Below are 25968 nucleotides of genomic sequence, written 5' to 3' on the forward strand. Positions count from 1 at the left end.
AACTAACTGGTGCACAACAGAACGGAATCCTATTGACTTAACAAAACTGGTAACATATACATAACATAAAATGTATCATCTTAACCATTTTTAAGCACAGTTTAGTGTCATTAAGTTCATTCTCACTGTTGTGGTGCCCTCCCCACCATACATCTGGTGGACTCTACAGCTTGCAAAATTGAGACGCCGAACCTATTAGGCAGTAATGCCCCATTCCTTCCTCTCCCCAGTCCCTGGCAACTTCAACTTGACTTTCTGTTCATGAATTTGGTTACTCTAGACATCTCATGTAAGTGAAATCATACAGTATTTGTCTTTGTGTCTGGCTTATTTCACTTAACATAATGTTCTGCAGGTTTGTCCATATTGTAGCATGTGTCAGAATTTCTTTCCTTCTTAAGGCCTGTTGACTTTTTAACCTATCAGTTGCTTTTTTTCAAGTTTTCTGAAAATAAGATGTCAATATGACAACCCCCCCCCCCCAACAAAGACAAATAACTTCTTGAAACACTCCCCTGAGTTACCTGGAGATACCTGTCTCCATAGAAATGCTAATTGGAAAACCAGTTTTCTTAAGAAAGATATTATTCCTTGAGGCAGGCTGTTTACATTAATCAACATTCCTGTAATACTTGTCAGTGTTTTGTAACACTTTTTTCAAGTGCCAATGGTAGCTTGCCAGTTCTTCTGAAGTGTGGAGGCTGAGAATGGGGGAAACCAGAATGGTAACTCTGTCCTCTGGGGGCTTTTTCCATCAGAGTGAAGCAGTAATTTTTATCATATTCATTTTACAGTCATTACTTAGGTGGATGGTGGCTAGAAACACTGGATGGACTGATTTGTCCCTGTGTGAAAAGTCCCGGTTTCCCTGTATTTTCCTATTTTGCCTCCCTATAAGGTACTCAAGGTTTTCATTGAAAGTCATGGATTTCATCTGTTCACACACAAACCAGAATCTGCTTACCACTGTCACAGAAAGTTTTCCTTTCAATAAACATGATGGTGATAGGAAAAACTAAAACACGCTAAACAGCTACAATGAAAGAAAAAGAAAAGATAGAGGGGACATTCCAACTGCGGACTCAGATAATTCCTTGTCACTCTTCCCGACTTTCTGGGAAACTCCTTTTAACGCATCATAAATATGTGCTTCTGTGGTTTTAGATAAGCATAACATCAGTGTCTGGGATTTAGTGCTATTCTCATTTCTTTCATGATTAATATTTAAAGGTTAGCATAGAACCTTTATGTTTCAGCATTAAATTTGAAAATATTAAGGAAATTTCAACATCAAACCAATAATTTATAAATTTCACTGTGAGGCTCAAGTGATGAAACAGACAGCAGAACAACTATTTATAATGGGAATTAAGAAATTAAAACAGGGATGCTTGGGTGGCTCAGTTGGTTAAGCATCTGACTTAGGCCCAGGCCATGGTTCTCATGGTTCTTGAGTTTGAGCTGATAGCTCAGAGCCTAGAGCCTGCTTCAGATTCTGTGTCTCCCTCTTTCTCTGTTCCTCCCCTGTTAGCACTCTCTCTCTCTCTCTCTCAAATATAAATAAAGATTAAAAAATAATACTTAAAATTTATTTGCTGCTACCTTATTTTTAATATATAAAGTTTTCTTTGTTTTATAGTAGATTTTCTGGTGATTCTGAGCTTGATGGCCCACAAAACGATGCATTTAAGCATTACTAATGTAATGTGCTAATTTATTTAAAGATTTCCATTTTATATTAATTGATTGCTAAGGTTCATTTGAGACTGTAGAGAAAACAAACAAAAATAAAGTAACATAAATAATAAAAGAACTAAAAGATCCAGAGCAGAGATAGTGGGTAATACTTCGGTTATCAGTATGGCAGCTTTTCCATGATCAGAAAGAAAAAAATACACACCATTTTTTCTCGTACTTTTTAAAACTGGAAACATCATGAATCAATCTTTTCGGAATTCCCTTTTTAACACATGAAGAAAAAGGTGTAACACTGATCTTGAAGTGGTTTTCCCATCTTTTATCATGAAAAATTTCAAACATACAGAAAAGTTGAAATGCTAAAAGGGGTAGCTACAGGTTCTATCCCTACATTCTGTGACTGCAGACCCTCATCAAATTTGCTTTTTCTTTCTGCACACACACTCGTTATTTGTGGTTGCAGACATCACTTGAAGTTGCATGCCATGCATCTTCTCAGAACAACATCCTCCTATACAACCAGAATTTTCTCACATCAAGAAAATTAACCATAGTTCTGTATAACCTAATATCTAGTCCACATTCAAAGTGCCCAAGAAAGTCTTTCCTAGTTGCTGGTTTTCTTTTTCTTAATTTCTTTCTTTCTTTCTTTCTTTCTTTCTTTCTTTCTTTCTTTCTTTCTTTCTTTCTTTCTTTCTTTCTTTTTTGAACAAGGAGACAATAAAGATTAACATATTGCATTTCCATGGTTATGTCTTTGTTTTTAGGGAATACTCTTCCCCATTCCCTTCCCCACACCCATAATATTGACTTTTAATTTTTATTTATTTATTTGTTCTAAAATAGGCTCCGCATCCAACTTGGGGCTTCAACCTAGTACCCTGAGGTGTTTTTTTTGTTTGTTTGTTTTTAAGTTTATTTATTTTGAGAGAGAGAGAGAGAGAGAGCAAGCAGGAGAGGTGCAGAGAGAGAGGGGAGAGAGAATCTCAGGCAGGCTCAGCACTGTCGATGCAGAGACAGATGTGGGGCTCAAACCCAAACCAACTTAACCAACTGAACTACCCAGGAGCCTCCAGGCCAGTTGTCTCATGAAATGTCCCAACATCCTGTACTTATGCCACATGATTTGTTCATCTAGGCATAGAATTTCCAATCTAGAGACCTTGAAGCCAACTGGAATATTGCCTAGGCTTCTAGCTCCTTATCTATTCCCAGAGCTCACCCGCCTTCCACCATGAGGAACACCAAGAGATCAGAGATTAGCTGAACTCCAGCTTCAACTCCTCAAAAACAATTGCTAGTGTCAGGAAGAAAAGTTATTTAAACGATACTGCCAAAGCAAAAGCTTTTAAGGTCAAGAGAGAGGTGTCCCGGTTTCATGTTGATTTCCTAGCAAGTCCAGGGCCTGCAGCAAGGTAGGTCATCACAGACAGCATTCAGGGGTCAAGGTTGGCTCTTGTGAGGTGAACATGTCAGAAGGACCAGCAAAGGTGCTTCCTTTAACTACTTTTTTCTTTTTTTCTTTTGACTCTTCAGCTTCTGTTGAGCTAAATGGTAAACTGAAATTAAACTTTTATCGGACATTGGAATGGGCTAAAAGAGGCAGGTGCTTGCTAACTTCACTGAGACACACTGGTATGTTATGGTCTGAGCTCCAGGAATTATCTGATCTTGCCTCAAAATTTTGCTTTGCTTTTCAAGGGCAGCTCCCCAAAGACTTGGAGCACTCTGACGGAAAGGCCCTCTGCTTGAACTATTTCAAGGAAAACTAATCGTGAATCTATGAATACATAGGAGCATGCCATCCATGCACATAAGATGGAAACAGGCCGAGGGGGCATGTGTATGTGGGAGAAAATGCTCTAGTGGGGTTTGTATCTGTGCTTCCATGACGGCTTATGGACACAGGCTATTTTGGACAGATACCTCTCTAGAAATACAGACTTAAATAAACAAAAGTTCAGCCTCCACGGAGGTGGTGTTCTTCTGCAGGCCAAGTGTTTTGAAAAACGTGACTGGCCAGCTAAGAAGTTTATCCGCCTGGTGCCTCAAATTCTCAAACAGTTTATTTGAATACCATGTGAATGGCTAATCTCCTACAAGTTTTGGGGCTTTAACAAGGTAAACAAATGAGTGGCTGTGAAAGTAAACACTGCATTTCCTCTCAGGCTCATCCTTGGCTCCAAAATTCTGTTCCCTCCAACCCTGCCACTAGCCCCAGCTTTCCCCTTCCCAAGCTTGGTCTCTTGTACCCTGTGCAAGTACTGAAATTGCAAAAGAGACATTTTTAATTATAAGTACTACAGTAATGAATTCAAGTACACTCGTTTATCATAAAGGGCTTTCCCATCTGTCTCTAAAGTATACTTAAAAAGGCTGTGTATTTGATAACATTAGCACCAAGCATCTTCCACATGTTAATGTTCAGCGTTTTAGATGTTCACTTTCCCCCACTCCCAAAGACAACATGGTGGTTCCAGAAAAGGCACATTGATCTCCGTGTTTGGGAGTGCCTGTGTGGTCTCTTCCTAATTTATTTGTACTCTAATCCTCAGGGATAGCATCCCAATCCCCATAGGCAAAGGGAGATTAGGGAATGGGGCTGTCTGCTACTCCCCACCCTACCAGAGAAGGAAAACAACTTCCTCAAGTCCCTCAAGTTCATCTGGCCACTGTACAAATTGTTCTTGAGCATGGAGGGTTTCCAAAAGCCCTAATTAGCAACTCACAGCAAACATTTCTTTGCATTAGCTAATGATCCGGCTACACTTGTAAGCAAACAGAACCAACATATCTAATCAATGCTGAAAAACCAACCAAATGCCTATTAAACATCTGGATGTAATTTTCTAGTTAGAACAAAATGAAAACATATGCAGGTTCCTTTGATCTGCATCTTAACAAAGAAATTGTTGATAAAAAAGCATACTGGTCAGTCAATGTGTCATTTTCATAAACTCTGCTCGTTTCTCTTCAAATGCTCCCAGTTTAATTTAGTTGGTTTCCTGCAATCTCTAATTTTACCATATTGTGTGAAACCGCAAGAGATTCTTTGGATGTGATTTTATTTGAGGTTTTACTGCTGCATGGATCTGCTACTGATTTTTTTTTTCTTTCTTTGCTTTCTCTCCTCCATGCCCCACGCCCGTACTGCCCTTTTCTTTGGTAAAGAGGTGGGGGAAAGGGTTATATAGCAATGCTGAGAAAATTTCTTTTGGACCCTACATTCTCCGGTTTAAGAAAACCCTCAGTTAAAAAAAAAAAAGGCAGATGAGAAAACATATAAGAAATAATTCACAGCTATAAGAGAAAATAACAAGTGAACTTTAGATATTATTCATTTCAAATAAAAAAGTAATAGATTTAAAAGATGCATAATTTCTATGACCAGCATCCACAGTGTTTTCTATTTTGTCCAGAATCTATACTATATACAACATCTAGTTTTTGTAATGACTTGTGCCATTTCATGAGTTATGAAAATTTGATAGTCAGCAACAAATGAATGGAAATATACCCATATATACATCAACGATAAAATAAACAATCTGGCAATCTTTTTGTTTCTTTGCAGAGGATAAAAAGGGGATTGTTTTTTTCAGAGGCAATTTTCTGTGGAAGCGCAGTACTTAATATCATTTCATGTTAAAACATCACCAACATATGAATATGTTAAAGGTAAAAAAGACTATGGTTAGCAGACTTTAAATAGAAGACTAAAATTATAGATTTCATGAGTAGGATTATTTTCTTCTAAACAGGCTGTAGACAATCTGCACATATATCATTTAAAACATAAGATTAAAGCTACTTGATTGTTTAAACACCATCATTTGTAATGCAGTTTGATGAGAGTTTTGTAGTATAATTATTACAGCATGACAATCACAGAGGAAAATATGACCTTGAAAAGGGGCCCAGCCTTCTCCCTCTGTCAAGGAGGATGGGATACACTCGAAAACCACCTTGAAAAGGGGCCCAGCCTTCTCCCTCTGTCAAGGATGGGATACACTCGAAAACCAACCATCTTTATGCACACAATTAAAGGTCTTCCAATTTTAAAATCATTACTCTTTCTTTTTTCCAGATACTACATTATAAGGAATTCAGAAGGCTCCTGTCTCAAAATATACCGTTTTAATTTCTCTGTTTAAACCTAATTACCAGTGTGTGCCAGTAAATCAAAGTAAAGCTTGGGTAAGCCAGGGAGAAGTCTCAGTTGTTTCAGTTGGACGAGCAGGCACAGGCATATTTGTGGCATCCAAGTTCTTTTTACACAGTCCTGAGGCTGATTATGGGATGAACTGACCACAGACTGGCCCACTCAAGAGACCAAGTTTTCGAGGGAACGCAGGTTGCCAAAGTCAAAGCTTAGTTGCCCATGGATCATATTATTTCAAAAAGTCCTATATGTGGAGCAAGCCTGCTTTGAGTCATCAATCAATCTAACTCAGGAAAGTGGGGCAGTGCTTGCTTCCTTTTCATTCTCCAAGTTAGCAAAATGAATATAACCCCCTCCCCAAACCCACTTAATGAGAACACTGGAAAACCGCATGCCGAAACTTGTTTAAGAATTTACTATGGCCTTGTACAAGCTGGCTAAAATTGCTCCTTTAATTTTTCATTTATAATTGATATTTGGGATTGATGCAATTATAGACAAATCAATATCATACATATTTAAAATCAACTCCAACAGTGAAATGTATTATCTAAAATGATTCTTTTAATATTTCAAGAAAAAGGTCTCTGAGAAAGCAAACCTTCGAATAAAATGTATTTCTGTTTAAATAAATGCCTTTTCATAAGTCTCTTGAAAGTAAAATAATGAGGACACGGGGGCTATTAATACCAAAAACGTGTTAAGTATATTCCAACGTAGGATCAATGCTTGTCGATGTGTCTTTCTTATGGAAGAATTCACCACCATTAGGCTACAACACCGTTGTTCATCCACCAATCGTGTGTGTGTGTGTGTGTGTGTGTGTGTGTGTGTGTGTGTGTGGCAACAGCTCAACCTAACTATTCTTTAAACAAAAATATAAATGCGGCAATACTGAAGATTTTCTGCTGGGTGGTATATTTGGAGAAACAGACAAAAACCGGAGATTTACACAGTGTGCCCGTTTATTTAAAATCTCAAAAAACCTTTTAGGTCAAATTCCACTCATAAGAATTTTAGCCATGTCATGCACCCAACGCTTCCCATTTAGCTCCTTACGCAGCTCAGCCCGGGGAAACCACCCGAAGCATGGGGCTAAGAGTGGGCAGGACAGGTTTCCAGGTCTCAAAGCTGGTTTATCCCATTGTCTCCCTTTGTTTCTAGTAATTGGAATCAGACTCGTGCTCAAGCTGCTGAGAGGCCCCTAAAACTCTCAGCAGTCCCCTACTCCAAGCCCGCGAAGTCCATACTTTGAAGACAAGGACCAGAGATTTCGAACCCGGGCAAAAGCCTCGATTTAAGACTGGGACGCGCGTGCCTTACCCAGGCAGTAACTTAGGTATCCTTCCCGCCAAACGAAAACAGGCCAACCTTTTTGCAAAGTCTTTTGAAAGGCGCCAATAAAAGCCAATCTCTACCACGTTGGGTGCAAAGAAGGGAGTGAGCACTAAAATTAAAAGCCTAGTCTTAGACGGCCGGTGTACGTACGCCAGCCAAGGCGCTGCCGCATTTTCCACCAAGTGCACAGTCCACGCCCGCCTTCTCACGAAAAGGCAGCTCAAGGAAAAACAATCCTCAGAGAAATTTTTGAATGTGACCTCACTTTCAAAAGAGGAGCATCAAACAAGGGGCGAACACTGAAAGACGCGTTTGGCTCAAGCTACCACCCCTCCCACCCCCAACTCCCGCACCCCATAAGAAACTACGCGGTTAGTTGAGTTACTTTCACTGATATTTTAGGATTTCCATTAAAGGGAAAAGTGAACAAGTGGCAAGTTTTTTTGTTTTTTTTTTTTTTTTTGCAAACTCGAGCCCCCAGCTTCCGCGACTACACACTCTCTGGGCCCTCCCGCTCGCGCGCTCCCGCGCGCTCCCTCGCAGGCCCCACGTTACTTTGATTGACAGCCCAGCCCCGCCGCTCTCCTTCCCACCGACCTTCCCATCCACAGTGCCAATCTCCGAGTCTCGCCTCTTCTCATTGGTTGGTTTCGACGTCCCGCGGCTCCTCCAGGAACAGTTCCTCTCCGAGCCCGGGAGGACGCGGCTGGCGGAGGAGGGGTAGAGGGGTGGGAGGGGAGACCGAGGAGACGGCGGAGATGGAAGCAAACGGGGTAGGAGAGGAGGGGGAGGACGGTCCGTCCGGTGCTCTGCTGCCATAGGCTCCGGGGACGCGTCGCGTCAGCACCCCACGTTGGGCGCGACGCGCGCGATTGGCTGGCGACGCTTCCCTGCTTTCCCCCCCCAACTCCCCCCCTCCCCGCCGGGCCCACGTCCCCGCCGGCTCTGCGCTCCCGCCCCCCGCCCGCGCGGAGCTGGGCGGGGCCGGCGCTGGTTAGCTCCGGAGTGTGAAACCGCGTGTTAATGTAACCGGCGCGAGAGGCGCGGGCGGCGGCGGCTGCAGAACAGCAGCAGCGGCGGGTACCCTGTGCCCCGCGTCCCTGAGGCGGCCGACTGCGCCACCCCCACTCTCTCACGGCCGGGCGGGACCCGCGCCACCATCCCGGACCTCCGCCGGCCGGTGGCGACCTAACCCCCGCCGCGACTACTCCCGACCCGCCCGCGGAGTTTGCCCGCCGGGTAGGGAGGCCGAGCTTCGGAGCGCACTCCTGCTTTTTTCCCCCATCATCTCGTGGATGTCGCCCCCCGGGTCGTGAGAGAACTTTGCAGCGGGCTGGAGCGCCCTTTGCGGAGCAGCAGACGAAGGGAAGGAAGGAAAGAGGGCCGAGGAAGGGGCTCGGAGGAAGAGTCCAGAGCGGCCGGGCCGGCCGTGCGGGGCGAGTGCGCGCGGGGCGCGGCGCCCGGATGCGCCCCGGGATCGAGGAGCAGCGGGCGGCTGCGGGACTACCCTCCGTGGAGTAGCCCCGCCGGGCCAGGAGGGTTTGTGCAACCGGGGAGAACACCGAGTGTTGGTCGCACGGGGCGTGCCGAACCGCCTCCCGGCGCGCCCTCCGCACTTTCCCCGCCTCATCGTCATCCCGCGCTCCTCCGCCCGGGCTGAGGCTTCGGAGCGCCGGGCGCGGAGCCTCTGCCGCTCCCCGGAGCCCGCGAGCGCCCGGCTGAAGGCGCTGCCCGGACCCGCAGCGGTCGGTCCTTAACGTCGCCAGGTTTGTTTGTGTGGTGTTAGCCGGGGGCGCCGGGCCACCTGCACCTCACCCGCGGTCGGCGCCGCGGGGAAAACCCGGAGAGGAGGCGGACCGGGGGAAGAGCGAAGAAAAGCAGTCCGCTTGGATTTGTTTGCCCCGGAAGAGTGCCGCGCACGCGGATCGCCGAGAGGAGCGCGGCCAGAATCACCGCGCCCTCACCTCCCCGCCGGGGCGGCCGAGGCCCGCGGGTTGGATCGCAGCCCCCGCGCCCTTTTCTTGGGGGCCGGCGTCACCGCGCAGGTTCTTGGTGCAGCCGGGCCTGGGGCGCCCCGAAATGTGGCCCTGAGCGAGGGAACCCGCAGCGGCGGGAGCAGGAGCAGCCGGGCGCCAAGTGACCGGTGCGCCCCGCCGAGCGCGCCTGCGTGCGTGGCCAGCGCGCTCCCCGCGCTCCTCGTTTCTGCCTGGCTTCTCGGCTAAATTTTCCTCGGCGGGATTAAAGTTGGAAATTGAGCGGAGAATCGAGTTGTCCGGAAACAGAGCTGCGGCCGCCGCCAGAGCGATGTTCCCGCAGAGCCGGCACCCGGTGAGGCGCGGCAGGGTGCTGGTTGGAGGGTCTGGGCTGTGGGATGGGGGGTGGGGTAGGGATGGGCGCTTTTCCCGAGCTGGAGACGGGTCTCTGTTACATTTCTGGAGGACTCCCTAGCCTCTAGGGGTGCAAGGCTGATTAGGTCCCCTCTTGGGCTGGGGAATGAGCTGAAACTCTCAATTTCCCCCCTTTACTATGGGCCCCCTCGAAGTTGATGTCTAGACAGGGCGGGTGGGGGCGCCCGGGGAGGCTGGGGTTTCTTTTTCGAAGCGACATCGCCCCCCCCCCCCCCCGCCTCCCTGTGGCGGGTAGGGCGCCCCCACCCCTTTGTTTCTCGTCTCGCCTATTTACATGTCAATGCAGCCCCCGTTCCGGCGCTCCTGGAGATGGCCCTGGCGATTCTGGGAACGGGGAGCGTTAGGGAGTTGTTTTTCTACTCTGATCCTTGGGGTCATTATTGCTCCCTTGGGGGAGGGGGCGGTGTCCTCGATGACAATCTGGCCGGGTGTTCCCCGGCCGCCCGGGAGCCTCTGTCGTTCCAGCCGGGCGACTTGGGCGCACGTAACCGCGACCCGCCCTGAAGCCTGGAAGAAGCTCTGAATCTCTTTGGAGGCTCGAGCACCGGCGAAGGACCACTTCCTGCCTCTGTAAAGTGCGGAGCAAACTCGAGTTCGGGGCTCCGTTTCTTGCCATTTCTAACTATTTTTTATGTCCCACCCACTTCTCCGTTCTCTGACTTACTGTTTTATCTATCTGCCCCCACCCCCGTCCCTCGGTTCCCCTCACTGGTGGCCCCCAGACGCCGCACCAGGCTGCAGGCCAGCCCTTCAAGTTCACTATCCCGGAGTCCCTGGACCGGATTAAAGAGGAATTCCAGTTTCTGCAGGCCCAGTATCACAGGTGCGTGTCCGGCCGCGCTGGGCGAGCAGTAGCCCAGGGGCAGCCCGGTGCCCCTCCTCGCCCTGCCTGGTGGCGGTGGCGGCTGTACTTAGTACTTGCGTCCAGGCGGTGGCGTGTGGAGTCGCAGTTAAGACCTGTCATTCAAGTTACCCCCTTTCCAGGTTCTTCCCGGGCCGCCTCTTCTCTAGTCTCCTCCTCCTACCATTGTTTCCCTTTTGCCCGTTTGCTGCTGTTCCAGGGAGTCTTTTCGAGTATTTAGGAGTTGCATGAGAACCGTCAATATTTGCACTTCGTTTATTTATTTTGCAACAAGCTGAGCTGAAACCTTGGTTCAATCGATGCCCCAGCCCTGGAGTGCAGGTTTAGGGAGGCAGAGCCAATGTTGAAATCGCTCTGCTATACTAAAGGATTGGTTTGTCTGAGGCAAAGTCCATCATGGAAGGCTAGATGCTGGTAGCTGTGCCCATCATTGGTAGTGAAGATGGGGGTGGATATGTGTAGGGTAAAGCTTCCCTGCTTTGGCGTCATTCTTCCTTGGTTTGGGTAGGACAAGGGATTCCAGTCTCATTTATATACATTTCAGGTTAGTCTCTTCACCTGATGAGACCTACTTCAAGAGGTTCATAAATGAAAAATGATTTAAAACACCTGTCCATAGTGAATTTTCCAGAAATGTTATTTTCTTTCCTTGTTTCTATGAAGTCTTAGCTGATTAGCGCTAAGAGATAACTGTAATGACGGTTTTTATTTTTGTCCTGCTTGAGAAAAAGCACACAGACACTTGGGTGTGAATTTTCTTCTTTTGTCAGAGGCTTTCTGATTATTGACCTTTTGTCTGCTTCAAGATAATTATCTCTGGAACTTGAGGCATACCTGCCCACTAGTGTTTACCAAGCAAGGAGGACTTCAAAGCACTTTATTGCAGCAGCTACTTAACATATTTTGGCAGGGATTTAAAAACCAAAGGTTTTAAAACGGACCAACAATTGTAGAAGTAACTTTATAAGTACAGTTTTCAAACCTAGAGACTATTTGAGTTGGCAAAGGTAGTACAGTCTATGTCTGAGGCTGAGAATTGTGCAAAGGCCAGATTTTGGTGGAGTCCAAAGGAGCAAACTGGTGTGGGGAAGTAGGAGGGAACAGATGACCAGGAGGAGGAATTGGTCTTCTGGGAAGATCAGAGGTTTTTTTTTGACAGATTCTTCATTCTTGGCATCTGACCAGGTATACACTAAGAAGGAAAATAATAGCTGAATGGATACCCTATACTGTTCACCTTATCCCTTTTCCCTATTAAATGCAAGGACAAAGCTTTTGGATGTTTACCTAGATAGTTTATGGCTTTTCCACATTGGTCTGTGTTTTTACTTGAAGTGCAAATATGTGAGGCAGATGTTAAAACAAGTGACATAATGTTTACATTAAGTTGCATGTTTTGTTTTTGTAGCCTTAAATTGGAATGTGAGAAACTGGCAAGTGAAAAGACAGAAATGCAGAGGCACTATGTGATGGTAGGTATCAAAGATTGTCCTTTTTTCCTTTTTATGTAATATTAGCAAATATGTGTTCTTAACGTTTTAAAACATGAGTTAACGAAATGCTTGATTTTTTTCTTTTTGCAGTATTATGAAATGTCTTATGGATTAAACATAGAAATGCATAAACAGGTAAGCTTTAGTTAAATCAAGTTGAAATGAGAAATTAGTGACGATTCTATAAAACTGGCTTTATCCTCAATAGTGGGAGGATTTGTATGCTGGTTTTCTGCCTTGGTTTCCCTTCCTGTGAATTGGTGACTGTTTTTGCAGCAAGGGTTGCTTCTTGACAATTACAGAATCTTTAAATGACTAGATGAGAGGTGCTTTGAAAATGTGAACCAACCTGTTTACAAACTGATAGAAATTGAGTCTTGAGTTGACTTTTCCACCTGGATAGATTTATTCTTCTCTTGAAAGATCTGGGTATCCTGTAGCATTCTGGAATTCAGAATAGCTAATGTTTTTTTGCTAGTTTGGAAAGCAGTGTGGTCTTTTGGGGGAAAGAAGGATATTTGGGAGTTCCCTAATCAGGTTAAAAAATGTATGACTAACTATGGGGTTCTCTTTTATGCTTTGGGGTTGCATAAAATGACACTCAAGGTTAGTGGCTTATTAGCAGACATCTTTTTGAAAAATTTCTCAATTGATGCGGATTTGGAGGTGAAAAAGCATTCTTTTATGGCCACAGCATATGTTGGGAGTTGCTTCAGTCCTAGTGGTTTTAAAAGCATGAAAAGATTAGTGACTGGAAAGCTCTAGCTATGACTATGAGTTTGCAAGTTCCCATAAAATTCACACTTATGGCTACTATAATGGTGTATAAAAAGAGTATTGAGCTGGAACAAGGCACTAAGGACCTCATAAGAGAAGAAAAGCTAAATGATTGCTCAGCCCAAAGGACCCTCGATTGAGTAGTCATTGTCTGCCAAAGAAAGCATTAATGGCAGGGTGTAAGTATTCTGGAGATATGCTGACATTCACTTTTTCATCAAGACGCTGGTACAATAAGTCTTTTAGAAATCGATTGCCTCTTAAAAAATTATCATCAGATGAAGTTGCACAGTTGGACACATTTCAAAGTGCAACAATACAATTCTTACTTGATGTATATGTGCTATTTCATCTCAAACCCTTGTTTCATTAAATTAAAGAGCATGGCTGACCGGCTGGGGCACAGTGGAGAAATTGATTAGTTCAGCCTTCAGATCTTCCTTATATTCAAAGACTTTCATTAAGCAAGTGTGTTTCAGAGTTGAATTCTGCTTTTGTAACTCCGCACTCTTTGATTTTTAATTCATCATAGATTTCATAATGTTAAGTTACCATCTTGTACAGTAGATCTGTTCTCAGATATGTTTTTGGAAAGAGATAGTTAAGTTCAAGGCCTTTCATTAATAATATAATTGGGCCTTTAAAATGCTGATTTTATTCTGATTTGCAAAGTTGGTAGCCTAGATTATGTTGGGCTTGTGCCTTTGTTTTTTGTGTGTTTCAGTGGCTAGTGTCTGATTGAGGCAGTTGTAACTTGTTGATAGTAATTGGGCAAGAAGTTGTATGGTCATTTAAATGAATTATGCAAATAAACTGGGTGAAGAGTTGTAACCTGCCACTTTTTTTGTAAGTTACCCTAAAGGCACATATTTTGCTAACAAATATCGTAGAAGGGTAAGAGGAGACTGAGTTTTTTCTTAAACTCATGAACTCAAAGAATTTAATAACTTCACCAACTCCTTTACAAGGAAGCACCACCTCCGTATGATGTTGTATGCTGGTGCAGGATTTATTGGGGAGGTAAAGGAGGTGTATAATTCTTCTGGGTTCCTGTAGGTTACATGACCTCTTCGTTATCAAGTAGGAAAAAGGAAGAAGGGGTGAAGAGGGTCAGGAGCCCCATGGTGTGAAAATAGGTTTCTAATGAGTTTCTATACTCTATCGGGCATTTGTGGGTGTATATTGTCCATCCATGAGCCAGTATGCATTAATAATATGCTGTGTGTAATTGGCTCAGTAATTTGAAAAATGTGAAAAGCTGAGAGATGCCATGTTCTTCATGGTAGGGTATTAAGTCCCCTGAAATTTAGTTTATACTGTAAATGCTGACAGACCCTTAACTAGAGTGGTGTGCAAAGCAGTGCTATAATTCAGTTTAAAGTGGCCTTACATTTGAAAAACATCCTTCTGAATGTCACACATTAATAATAAGTTCTGAGGAGGCATTTGGTGCAGCTAGTAATCATAATTCTTATTAAAACTGGTGACGTCTGGCCCCCAGGGTGTAGCCAGGCTCAAATTGATGCTTTTTGCCGCCTGATCACCAGCATGGCCTAAGTGCTCATTATATTGTAGAGAGAGCCTTTGGAGCTCTCATTAGATTTGACAGGAATTCTCTCTGGGGGGAAACTGGGCATTAGCGAGACTCCTGACAGGCTGGAATTAGTCCTGCTTTATGGCTTATAACCAAATGCTAGCAAGGCATCATCAAGGGACACAAAAAATTGTCATTTCTGACAACATCTTTGTTACTGAAAAAAAAAAAACAAAACACAGCGATGGGGAAACTTTCCGTGGAGAGAGCTTTAATGTTGTTAAGATTTGTCTGCACTGTGACTACCGCTCTCTCTCCCCACCTTTCAGCGGGTTTGTCGACAGAGTGAGTTGTAGAGATTTCAGTGTCAGATCTCACCACCGACTTTTCCGTCTGGAAGTTTTAAAGTGGAAGTGCGTCCAAATCGAGAATGGTATAATTGTGGTTTCCTTACTTGGTTTTGTGCCCACGGTCCATGTTTATGTTGTGTCAACACTTCCTGATAAGCCTTCCCCTTACTTTCTCTGTTCCCATTTGTGGCTGGTTACTGAAAAGTCAGCGGACTAGGGATGGTAATGGGTACTTAAATTTGTTATTGTAGCGCTAAGACAGTTTTTTTGTTTTTTTTTTTTTTGTTTTGAGTCTTTTATAGATCTCTGCCTGTCCTTCCTTCTCTCTCCAGGTAGATCATAAATTTTAGGTATATCTCTACAGGAGAGGTGGAGACATCTCATGAAAAATTGAGGCAATTTGATACCACCAAAGTGTTAGGGTGCGTTAGAAAATAGCAGGTTAATGTGAATCTAGTTGTTTTGAGGGCTGTGGCTAGTGTGTTTGGCAGTGTGATCTTTAAAGTTTTGTTTTCTGTCATGTGGTGTGTGGTATTACCTCATTTGATAGTTTTGGAACAAGATTCACTGTAAATACATAAGCCTTATTTATTCTACTTGTGTATCTTTTCAGCGTGCTGATGAAGCCATGCCATAAGTTGTCTTTAGTGGTGTGAATTTATATAGCACTTAACAGTTTTGAAAAGTGATTAGCCCCATCCTGTGATGAGGTATTTTGGGTAGGTGTTTTGATCTGCCTGCAGCTCTGGGCCTGTGTTCAGAGTGTGGGATTTGTCAAGCCCAAGTTTCTGTTGAAGCTGGATTTGGGTCACCTCGTCCCTAGAATTTAGGGCTTCATTCCTTTACCCACCCCGCTGCCATTGGAGGATGAGGCTAGTGATGAAATCACCTTTAGGCCTGTGTGGTGGCCCAGTCTGCCTGGCTGTGTGTCTCTCCTGTTCTCTCGCTCTTTGTGCTGACAGCTTCATGATACACAATCACATCGGGCCTCGGTGCATGTTCTAGGAGTTCGTGAAAATCAGCAGTACTGACTGGTCTGTGGAGGTCACAGCCATGGGTCGGTAGAAAGTTGTAGCCAACCGAGCAATACTGTCTGCAGGTTAAAATATGTCTAAGAACAAAAGAAAATTTGAAACTGTTGTCGGGACTCCTGGTTGAGGCCGAGCTCACAGCCAGCGAGTGTGATCAGTCACTTTGTCTCTCTGTGCCTCTCTTCTTCTGAAGAGCGGGCAGAGTAGGCACTCGGGGCTCTCCAGGGCGGCCAAGAATTTAAAAATAAATGAAAGGACTAGCTCTGGAAGGAAAGAGGTATTCTGCAGTGCTGGTTGTGGGGTGGGGAAGGAGAGGAGAAAGAGAAAAAAACAGATGAGAGCCTAACCAAGCTCCATGTGATGTTGCAGCCAGCGTGGTGTCTCAGACCACGTAAATTTCGGAGTGACAGTGCTTCCACCGTTTTGATATGTGCTTTAAAGTTTCCCTTAAAAAATAAATTGTTCTCTGGTAGTGTTTTAAAAGTGCTTAGGTGGCCCTGTTAAGGGTTCACCTGTGGGTTAATCCCTTAGATGTGACTTACTATTTGTCTGCAAGTCTTACCTTTCTTCCTGCTTTTTAACCATGTGTGTTTTCTGTCTACTGTTCTCACTTTGAGATTTTTTTTTTCTAAGTCCACGTCTCAGAATGGGAAAAGACTAGCTGGAGTACTTGCACTCAGAGTTAAGCTCCACCAGGTGTTAGTAACCTTGTGATACAGCAGCTGTCATCAAGACTGAAGTGGTTCCCAACTTTACTTCAGTAGCCAGGCCTGCCCTTGATAAGCATCAGTTAAAACAGAGAAAGTTCCCTGTGTATTTAGAACCCACATTTTGAGGCACAAGGTTAGCCTTTGTTTTTTTATTGGCAATCAGGGCGATTCCTCCCTACTTTCTGTCACCCTGCCCGACCCCTTCAATAATCAACTAGTTCACGGTTTCTCTCCAGAGCCTGGACTAGGGTGAGGTGAGGTATGCACTTGCCTTGGGCACAGAATTTAAGGGAGGGTTCACAAAACATAGTCCTTAAGATAAAAATATTTTTAAAATTCAAAATTAATGCCAAAAAACTATGAGGAACCAGGGGTGCCTGGGTGCTTCAATGGTTAAGTGTCTGACTCGATTTCAGTTCAGATCATGATCTCACGGAACGCCGTGTCAGTCTCTGTGCTGGGCCTGTAGCCTGCTTGATTCTCTCTCTCTCTCTCTCTCTCTCTCTCTCTCTCCCTCGGCCCCTACCCCTGCAAAACAACAACCCAAAAACAAACTCTGTGAGGAACAAAATATGTGATCTTTATTTCGGATGGCCCTTGGTGTAAAATACAGTTCATTTAGGGGACTTTGATTAGTGACTGGGTGAGCATTGACTAGTTGCCTGGGCCTCAGTTTCCCTTTCTGTAAATGAGGTTAGACTGGGCAGGTTCTCAAGTATGGCTTCTCTTAGGAGAGGAGAGTCATCCCTCCAGACCTCACCTCCAACCAGTGTTTGAAACCCAGTGCTTGGGTTGTGTATCCATTGAGAAGAGTCTTTGGCCAGAGGGCTTAAGACGTTCCTCTTCTGTGTTTATTAAGAAACACAGAAAGAATCTGTTCCTTTAGCAAATATTTAAGTAAATCATCTTATGTGGTAGTTAAACTAATGATATATTCAGTTTTGGGCTCATGGAACCATTTTAGTTTTCCATAGATTTTGAGTCTTTGCTCTTCTGTTATTAAATATTTGTGGTCTTCAGGAGTGGATTAAATTGGACGAAACTAAGAAACTGACTGGGCTTCTCATAGGCTTGGATTGGCTGGATTGTCCCTCCCACCCCCATCCCTGTTGCTTACTGTTACTTCAGATTTTGAAAATTGAGATTTTTTTTAGAACTCTAGTGCCTTTAATGCTGAATATTTGGTATAATGATTTTTAATTAAGTTTTAGGCAGTTGTTTCAGAGGGTGGCTAATAACTGACAAGAGTAGGCATTTATAGATAGAAAACAGTCCTCACCAATGGGATTGGTGAGTTTTGCAATATGAAACATGCCATAGTATTGTTCTATGACTGTAGTTGGGTGTTTTGAGTTAGAGTGCATGCCCGAGTGTGTGTGTGTGTGTGTGTGTGTGTGTGTGTGTGTGTAGGTGTGGGCACTCATGTGGGAGAGCTTTTCTAATTTTTTTCTGAGACGTAGCTTGATCTGAAAAATGAAAAAAATTTACACTGAAATGTTTAACATAAATTAAGGTATTCATTTGTTGTTATTCACTTGGCTTAACAAAAAAACAGTTTCTAAAATTGTTTGCAAAATTGGGGCGCCTGGGTGGCTCAGTCGGTTAAGCGTCCGACTTCGGCTCAGGTCACGATCTCGCGGTCCATGAGTTCGAGCCCCTCGTCGGGCTCTGTGCTGACTGCTCAGAGCCTGGAGCCCGTTTCGGATTCTGTGTCTCCCTCTCTCTCTGCCCCTCCCCCGTTCATGCTCTGTCTCTCTCTGTCTCAAAAATAAATAAATGTTAAAAAAAAAAAATTAAAAAAAAATAAAATAAAATTGTTTGCAGAATGATGATGTTCACAGAATCGTTTAGTTTATAGACCACCCACTTGCCATGCGTTTTATGAAACCAAGAAATGCTGACACAGTGTTATCATACAACCTGTGAATTTGCACAAACCTGTATTTCATCATTTCACATTTCAATTTTTTTAAGTTTATTTTGAAAGAGAGAGAGAGAGTGAGCATCAAGCGTGAGTAGGCGAGGGGCAGAGAGAGAGGGAGAGAGAGAATCCCAAGCAGGCTCTGTGCTGTGAGTGTGGAGCCCAACGCCGGGCTCCATGTCACAAACTGTGAGATCATGACCTGAGCCGAAATTAAGTGTTCAACGTTTAACCGACTAGGCCACCTAGGCGCCCCTCACGTTTCAGTTTTTAATCATTACTGAGTTTAATTCTGTTTGCCTGCTTTGAAGCAACATGAAAGCAACTCAGAGCACAATGTTTATAACCTTCCCCCACGCATTCTCGCACAAGGTATAACAAACAAATCTTGGCTTTTCTGGAAGTATTATTTGCTGCTTAGATGTTCTTTGACCACAAAACGTTAGCCAAGAAAGGGTAGGGTGAAGGTCATTTTGGATATAAGGAAAAGACTGGGAGGAAAAAACAAACGGAGACTTCCATCCATTGAATTTATTTTTTCATCTGCCAAATAGAGAAAACTGTGAAGTGTGGTGTGTGTATACCACCGTACATGTGGGAGAGGTAGAGTTGTGTGTACAGCTATTTCCTGTGTACTGGTAGATATTCATTAGATTTTCATTATTCACTTGATGAAGTGGAATCAGTTTTTGAGAATGTAAGTATGTTTGAGTTTTGCACGTTCAAATCATATGATTTGTATAGCTGCCGAAATACATGCAGTACTGTATTGGGTTTGGTATTAGTGCTGTTATTGGTCTAACTGGATTATTAGCCAGTGGTATTTTGTGCAACATGTCAGTAAAACGCTTGAAAATGTATCACCAGACTTATACTTACAGATTTATAAGTTATAAATATATTATGTACTAATATATTGTATACATTTGTAATAAGTGGAAATTTTAAGCCGAGGGGTTAAAATACAAGTTCTCATCACATCCTCCGTGCCCCCTATTGGCATGTCCTGGGCGGCCTCTGGCATATGTGCACTCTACTTTAGAGACCACCAGCTTACGTCCAGACGCTCATGACTCCAGCCCTGGTATTGGGGCATCTTTAAAGTAGTGAAGGCAAAACCCCTTTAGGGTCTCTGGGTATGTTGTTATGTCTGTTCTTTCTGATTTTGACTTCTTACTCCAGTAATGGCCTCTTTGCCCGTCACTCATACAGCTTCGTGTGTCTGCCCTGATCACTGTCCTTGGTAGTCTTACCAGGTCAGCTTTGTCCTCCTCTTAACAAGTCCTTTATTCCAGCCAGTGGGTCTCCTCTTCGTGCCTGAAAAAGTGCTGTGTGTTGTTGTGTTTTCTTTATAAAAAGTCCAGGCCTTTTTGTGAAGCTTCACATGACCTTTCTCAATATCCTTCAAGGTCCAGTTCAAATAACAACACTCATGTGTACTTCAAGGCCTTCCACGACAGCTCCAACAGTGGCCTGTCACACCACTGATTTTTGCTCCAAGTTCTGTAATCATGTTTTTTTCATGTGTGTCTTTTGTTACTCCCAAGGAGGCTGCGGACTGCTTGAAGCTTGCATTCAAGACTTCCCTCCGTACCCTTGCCAGTGGGTTGGACTGAGGGGGCACTAGTTTTGTAGTGTTTAATGTGCTTCCTATGGAGGGTGCTACTTGTAAGCATTGCGGATCCTGAGCCTGTATGAAAATCAGGTAGAAGTTGCTTGGCAAAAAAATCCCACACGTTTAAAAAAAATTTCTTTAATGTTTATTTATTTATTTATTTATTTATTTTTAATGTTTATTTACTTTTGATGGAAAGACAGAGCATGAGCAGGGGAGAGGCAGAGAGAGAGGGAGACAATCTGAAACAGGCTCTAGGCTCTGAACTGTGAGCACAGAGCCTGACGCGGGGCTTGAACCCATGAACTATGAGTTCATGACCTGAGCCCAAGTCGGACGCTTAGCCAACTGAGCCACCCAGGTGCCCCTAATGTTTATTTATTTTTCAGATTACACACACACACACACACACACACACACACACACACACGAGCTGGGGAGGGGCAGAGAGGGAAACAGAATCTGAAATCCAAAGCAGGCTCCAGGCTCTGAGCTATCAGCACAGAGCCTGACACGGGGCTCTAACCCATGAGCCATGAGATCATGACCTGAGCCAAAGTCGGACACTCAATTGACTAAGCCACCCAGGCGCCCCCCCAATTTTTAAAAAAATTTTTAAATGTTTATTTATTTTTGAGAGAGAGAGAGAAAAAAACATCCCACATGTTTTTATACACAACATAGCTTTTCCCCAACAACTTTGGCCGTTTGTGGACATCTTACAATCCTTCAGTAAATCTGTGGAATCCAGATTGAAAACTTGAGCCAAGAGTACGAGTCTGGGTCCTAATGCTGAAATTCAGAATGAAATCTCTTTGAGGCACCTGGGTGGTTCAGTTGGTTAAGCATCCAACTTCGGCTCCGGTCCTGATCTCATAGTCTGTGGGTTTGAGCCCCACGTTGGGGTCTGTGCTGACAGCTCAGAGCCTAGAGTCTGCTTTGGATTCTGTGTCTTCCTCTCCCTGTCCCAGCTCTGCCTGCACTCTCTCTCTCATAAATAAACATAAAAAAAAAAAAAAATGAAGTCTGTTTGATATCACTAGATGTTTTACAGGACTTTAGTTCTCACATAACCACTTTTGCTCAGTTGTTTTTCTTTTGGAAAAGTGATTTATGGTCAGAATATCCAGAGGCTTTTTAAAAAAATTTTTTTTAATGTTTATTTATTTTTGAGAGAGAGAGAGAGAGAGACAGAGCACAAGTGGGGGAGGGGCAGAGAGGGAGACACAGAATCTGAAGTAGCCTCCAGGCTCCAGGCTGAACTGTCAGCACAAAGCCCGATGCAGGGCTTGAACTCACAAACTGCATGATCATGACCTATTTGAAGTCAGACACTCAACCCACTGAGCTACTCAGGCGCACATCCAGAGGCTTTGTAGTGGGGAGTTTCATTATAGTGATATATTTGGGTTTGTACTGAAGAAAAGACCGCGAAAACAGAAGTAGTGTGTGGCCGAGACCTGGGTTTCTGTGTGAACTGAGTGTGTGTGTGCATCTCTGTCCCTGAAGCCCCTGTGTGTCTCTTCAGGATGACCACAGCCCCTAAATAGAGTTGTGGATTAGTTGCTTGTAATGCATTAAGTATAAAGGCATTTAACTTGCCTTAGTTGCCAGATTTAATAATAATGATCATACCCCTTGATGATTTACTTTTGGCCGTTGCATGGTTCCTTCACCCCACCAAACATTTTATTGAGAATTTCCTTTTTTTTTTTTCATGTTTATTTTTGAGAGAGAGAGAAAGCGAGTGTGCACACAAGTGGGGGAGGGGTAGAGACAGAGGGGTCACGATCCAAAGCGGGTTCTGCGCAGACAGCAGAGAGCTTGATGCAGGGCTCAAACTCATGAAGTTAGATGCTTAACTGAATGAATCATCCAGGTGCCCCTGGAGAATTTCAAATATACAGAAAAGAAGAAGGAAATACAGAGTGAACACCCATGCTATCCCCACTTGTATGATGCCAGGAGTCTATAAATTAACATTTTGTGTTATTTGCCTGTTGCGTACCTTACAAAGAGCTTTTGCTCCCCTCTCCCCAATAGATAAGCAAATAACTCTGGAAAACTTGGAAGGATTTGTTGGAGGGCCAGGCATTTCTTTAGCTACCTACCCTGTTTTAGACTGGTAGATGAAGAAGGGCTTTTCTCCAGGTACATTTTAAGATTTCCATCTCAACAGGTGTTTACAACATTTTATAGTACTTTCTCCTGGACTCACCCTTTGTGTTTTGGCCTGGTTGTATTAGGGGGATCCACCATTATATGGTGTTAGGGTGCTTTCTTTTTCAGCTGTCACCTGGAAGCAGAGATTTGCACTTAACAGAAAAGCCAGACTCCCTTTCTCCCCAAGCCTTCCTACTTTTTAGTCTTTTGTAATGTACCTTTAAGGTGCCACCAGCATGTTTGCAGTGGGGAATAGTTTGAGCGTCCTTAGGTAGGAAACCAGGAAATAATTGTGCTAAAGGACTCTGATTTTGAACTTTGTATGACTGGAAACTGTCCTATTAGAGAGTTTAAGTTGGCCTCAGAGGCCATGGGTGGTGCAGGGATAAGAAGTGCCAAAAAACAAACCTCTTTGAGGACCCCAGCGTGAGGAGGAAGCTCTCCAAGGCTGGGCCCTCCAGGAGCACAGTCTTTGTCTCTCATAGGCACCTTCTTGATGCCTTGAGCAAACAGCCGGTCAGAGCCTCTTACAAGTAAGGTGACCAGCCAGTGTATTGACACGCACAGACACAATAGAAAACTGCATTAGGAGGCAAGCCGTTGGGATTTGCAGTAAATATATTACAGAACACAAGTGACTTGCCGATACTGCTTGTTTAGCAGTTTGCAAGGGCAATGGCAGTATGGATTTTTGAATTAGAAGGGAAGGGCTGTTCTTTCTCTGTGCGGGAACATCTAGTTGATGGCTGGGGAGAAAATTGATTTAGAGCACAAAATGCAGCCGCCTTTATTTGTGCCATTTGAAAGGCTTCTATGGATTAGTGAGTGAAAATAAAAAGGTTGAGTTCAGTTTAGGAAAGGAGGTCTTAACATTGATCTGCATCTTGGTCTGGAATGGAGAGAAGGAAGGTTGGGCCACCGGGATGGAGGAAGGGTATCCAGTGTCCAAGCAGCCTGCAGCTACAGGTGCCCACTCGGTTCCTAGTTGTCTTTTTCAGCGCTTTGGATTTCAAAAGTCAGCATCTCGGGCTGATTGTTGTAGAGTAAGCTGATTTGGGACATCAGAGTGAGCAGTCATGGCTCCCATCCATTGAGTGCCCATGTACCCTAGGAGCTGTGTATAAGTCCTCCCAGCCTCCTTTTGTGTGGTTATTATTCCTGCTTACAAAAGAGAAGGAAGGCTAGTGGGATGGGGGATGGCAACAGTGCCTACTCCATGTAGGTTAGTTGTCGGGAGTGAGTTTCTCACATGGGAGCAATTACATTGGTGTCTGGCACTTGGACACTTTGAGGGAAGAACACCTGTTCTTGAAATTGATTATCTAAATATATTATTGGTCGCTTTGAAACTATACCCTGTTGTTGGAATTCTAGGCCATGCTCCCATCTTGTTTTTCCAAAGCCCAACAGCTTCCTTCCTCCCTACATCTGAATCATTCACTTCTCATTATTTCCCTTCAATTACAAAGGTTTTTATTTGTTTCCTTCTAAGATCAGAAGAATTTATCTTTAGGCTCAAAAGGAAATGTTTTTGTTTTGTTTTGTTTTAAGTCACCCATTGGTAACCTCTGTTGTCTAAGGAATCTAGAGGAATTAAAATGCCTTATTTAGGCTAAGCAGCAGAATGTCTCCTTGCAAGGCAACGGTCTTAAGTATTTAATACAGCTACCATTGAGAATAGAGTTATGTGGAGTTTTTTTCATTTAAGGGGATGGAGAAGAAACAGAGGATTTAGTTCATTTTGTGGAAGTGAGTTTTGGGGGAAAAAGATGAGAGCTTCATTTTTTTAAATTTTTTTTTAATGTAGTGTGAAAGTTCATCTCTTAATTGGAAGAGAGATTTTGTCATCCTGAAAAAAAAAAGGGAGATCAGGATTACCAGGTTCAGTTGTTGCTTGGTTTGAGAAGGAAAAAGTCACCAAGGTATACATACAGACCAGTGTCCTTTCAGCTTGAGTAGACACTTGTCTTATTTTCTCCACGTACTCCTTGGGCTTGGGATTTTTGTGGACTGTCACCTTCATAGCTGCTGCTTATGTGCTGGTATTTGGGGAAGCAGGAAAAAAAAAACACACAGGAGGGGAAAGCAGGGCCATTGGGATTAGACACAGTGGAAGATTAGGCTGTTGGCTCTTACTGCCAGGCACGATGCAGGAGAAACTGGACATCATCATAAGTGTCTGGGATGAGGAGGGCACTGCTCAAATTGTGTTCCAGTTGTGCCATTACCTGCTCTCACACTTAATTCAAGGCTCGGCCACCTGCTGACATCTGTGTCCTGAGAAGCCCCATGTTGCTATCTCTGTGTTGAGCTTGAGAGAAGCAGTCCTGAAGTCCTGAATATCTGCAGGGGAAGCACGAGGTTCTCCACAACCCATTCAGCCTGCCAGTTGGCCTGGGTTCTGGAGCCTTTTTGTGAGCCGCTGGCTCTTTTACAGTGCTCGGGCCACGAGCTCCTGCCTGCAGAGCCAGTCTCCTTGCACAGCTACCCAGAAGATTGGAATTGGACCGCTGAAATGTGTCCAGCTTCTGTACTTTTTAGCTGACCAAAGGCCAGAAGCATACCACTAACTCAAGAGGGGAATTGTTGACTTTTGAATCTCCTAAGAAATCTGTATTCCATAATAGACTTACCCAAGATGCTGTAATATTTGTACATTAACTGAAGTACAGAAAGGTGTCACTTTTGACTACATGTTTGGCTTTCTCTAAGGGTACAGAGATTTTTGAGCTAGTTGTTGAATTCTGTATTCATTCTTATTCTTGACTAATGCATCAAATATGGCTTACCCACCTAAAGAGCCCAGACAGATCAATGTCAGTGCACTGATAGAATCTTGTGTAGCCATTGTTTTGGTTATTATTTTATCACAAGGTCAGATACCTCCAAAAAGCTGTGATTTTTATTTTTATTTTTTCTGATTAGCTTGTGGAATTACTCTTGTCAGTTTCCTTCCAAGTACTGAAATTGCTCAGGGTTTGTGTGGAATGAATCCCAATTGTTGCTTCTCAAATTAAAACAGTATAAAAGAGAAGGAGCTTTTGAGTAGACTTTGCACTGTGAGAATATTGGTATTGACACCATTTATAATTTGGAGTATAGTTTGAAGACCAGATTCTACTGTTTGTCGCATACTGGTTAATATGGCTGTAAAGAGGAGATGAATGTGGCTACTTTTCCAAGTCTATTACTCAGGAGGACTGTAAATTTGATTGGCTGTTACAATTCTAGCAGAATCATTCGATTTGAGAGCAATAGAAAGATAAGATATCCAATTACCCAAATGATTTGCAGGGTTAGCCAACGTTGTCATGGAGACACGAGTTGGAACAAATTAAATTTTAAGCAATAAAATAATCTTAAAGCCCGTCTGGGAACAAGAAAATTTGGCAGTGGCACTTACCTGAATTGAATCTTAGCTTGACACGATGTTGTTTGACATTGATATACTGTGGGGGCCTAAACTTATATATGGTGCAACATTACCTTAAAAAAGGAGCTCCGCCAAACCAGTGAAGCGGGGAGGGGGTGGGAGGGGTGGGTATTAGTATAAAGTCAGGATATTAATGTTTATTCCATGGCCTAAATGATAATTAGGGTCTGCGTTCCCAGAAATGTTTTGTATTTAAGGATTGAAATGCCTTAATAATGATTAAGCAGCATTAATTGGACACTTGGAAAAAAAAGATTTATTTCATAGCAGCATGCAGTTTCTGGAACTACTGCTGTTCCCTCTTTGTGTGTGTGTGTGCTCGCAGATGTAATAGAAATCGTGTGGATGTCTTTTGGTGGGGGTGGAGGTGTAAGTATGCATATATTTGCATGTACAAACAAGGAGATTTTGGCACATGCCCCTGCACTGCAGAGGATTCTCCGTATTCGTTAAAATTTCTACTTTGCAGTGCC

General features: G+C 43.8%; 1 protein-coding gene across 10 annotated transcripts in view; it reads left to right on the top strand.

The window, feature by feature from the left end:
• The first annotated feature begins 8207 nt into the window (after nt 1–8207).
• The window catches only part of TLE1 (TLE family member 1, transcriptional corepressor), a 92037-nt gene continuing 74276 nt past the window's right edge, over nt 8208–25968 (top strand). For 3 of the 10 annotated variants that reach the window (XM_058695618.1, XM_058695622.1, XM_058695624.1), the window contains exons 1-4: nt 8208–9526; nt 10329–10429; nt 11877–11940; nt 12052–12096. In XM_058695618.1, the coding sequence (XP_058551601.1) occupies nt 9503–9526; nt 10329–10429; nt 11877–11940; nt 12052–12096 (234 nt within the window). In that variant the 5' untranslated portion in view covers nt 8208–9502. Of the gene's footprint in view, nt 9527–10328; nt 10430–11631; nt 11654–11876; nt 11941–12051; nt 12097–25968 lie in introns of those variants that run through there. The other 7 variants (XM_058695617.1, XM_058695621.1, XM_058695627.1 and 4 more) reach the window with 5 other exon arrangements.

This window comes from Neofelis nebulosa, chromosome 12, assembly GCF_028018385.1.
Source record: "Neofelis nebulosa isolate mNeoNeb1 chromosome 12, mNeoNeb1.pri, whole genome shotgun sequence".
In the NCBI taxonomy this organism is placed as follows: Eukaryota; Metazoa; Chordata; class Mammalia; order Carnivora; family Felidae; genus Neofelis; species Neofelis nebulosa.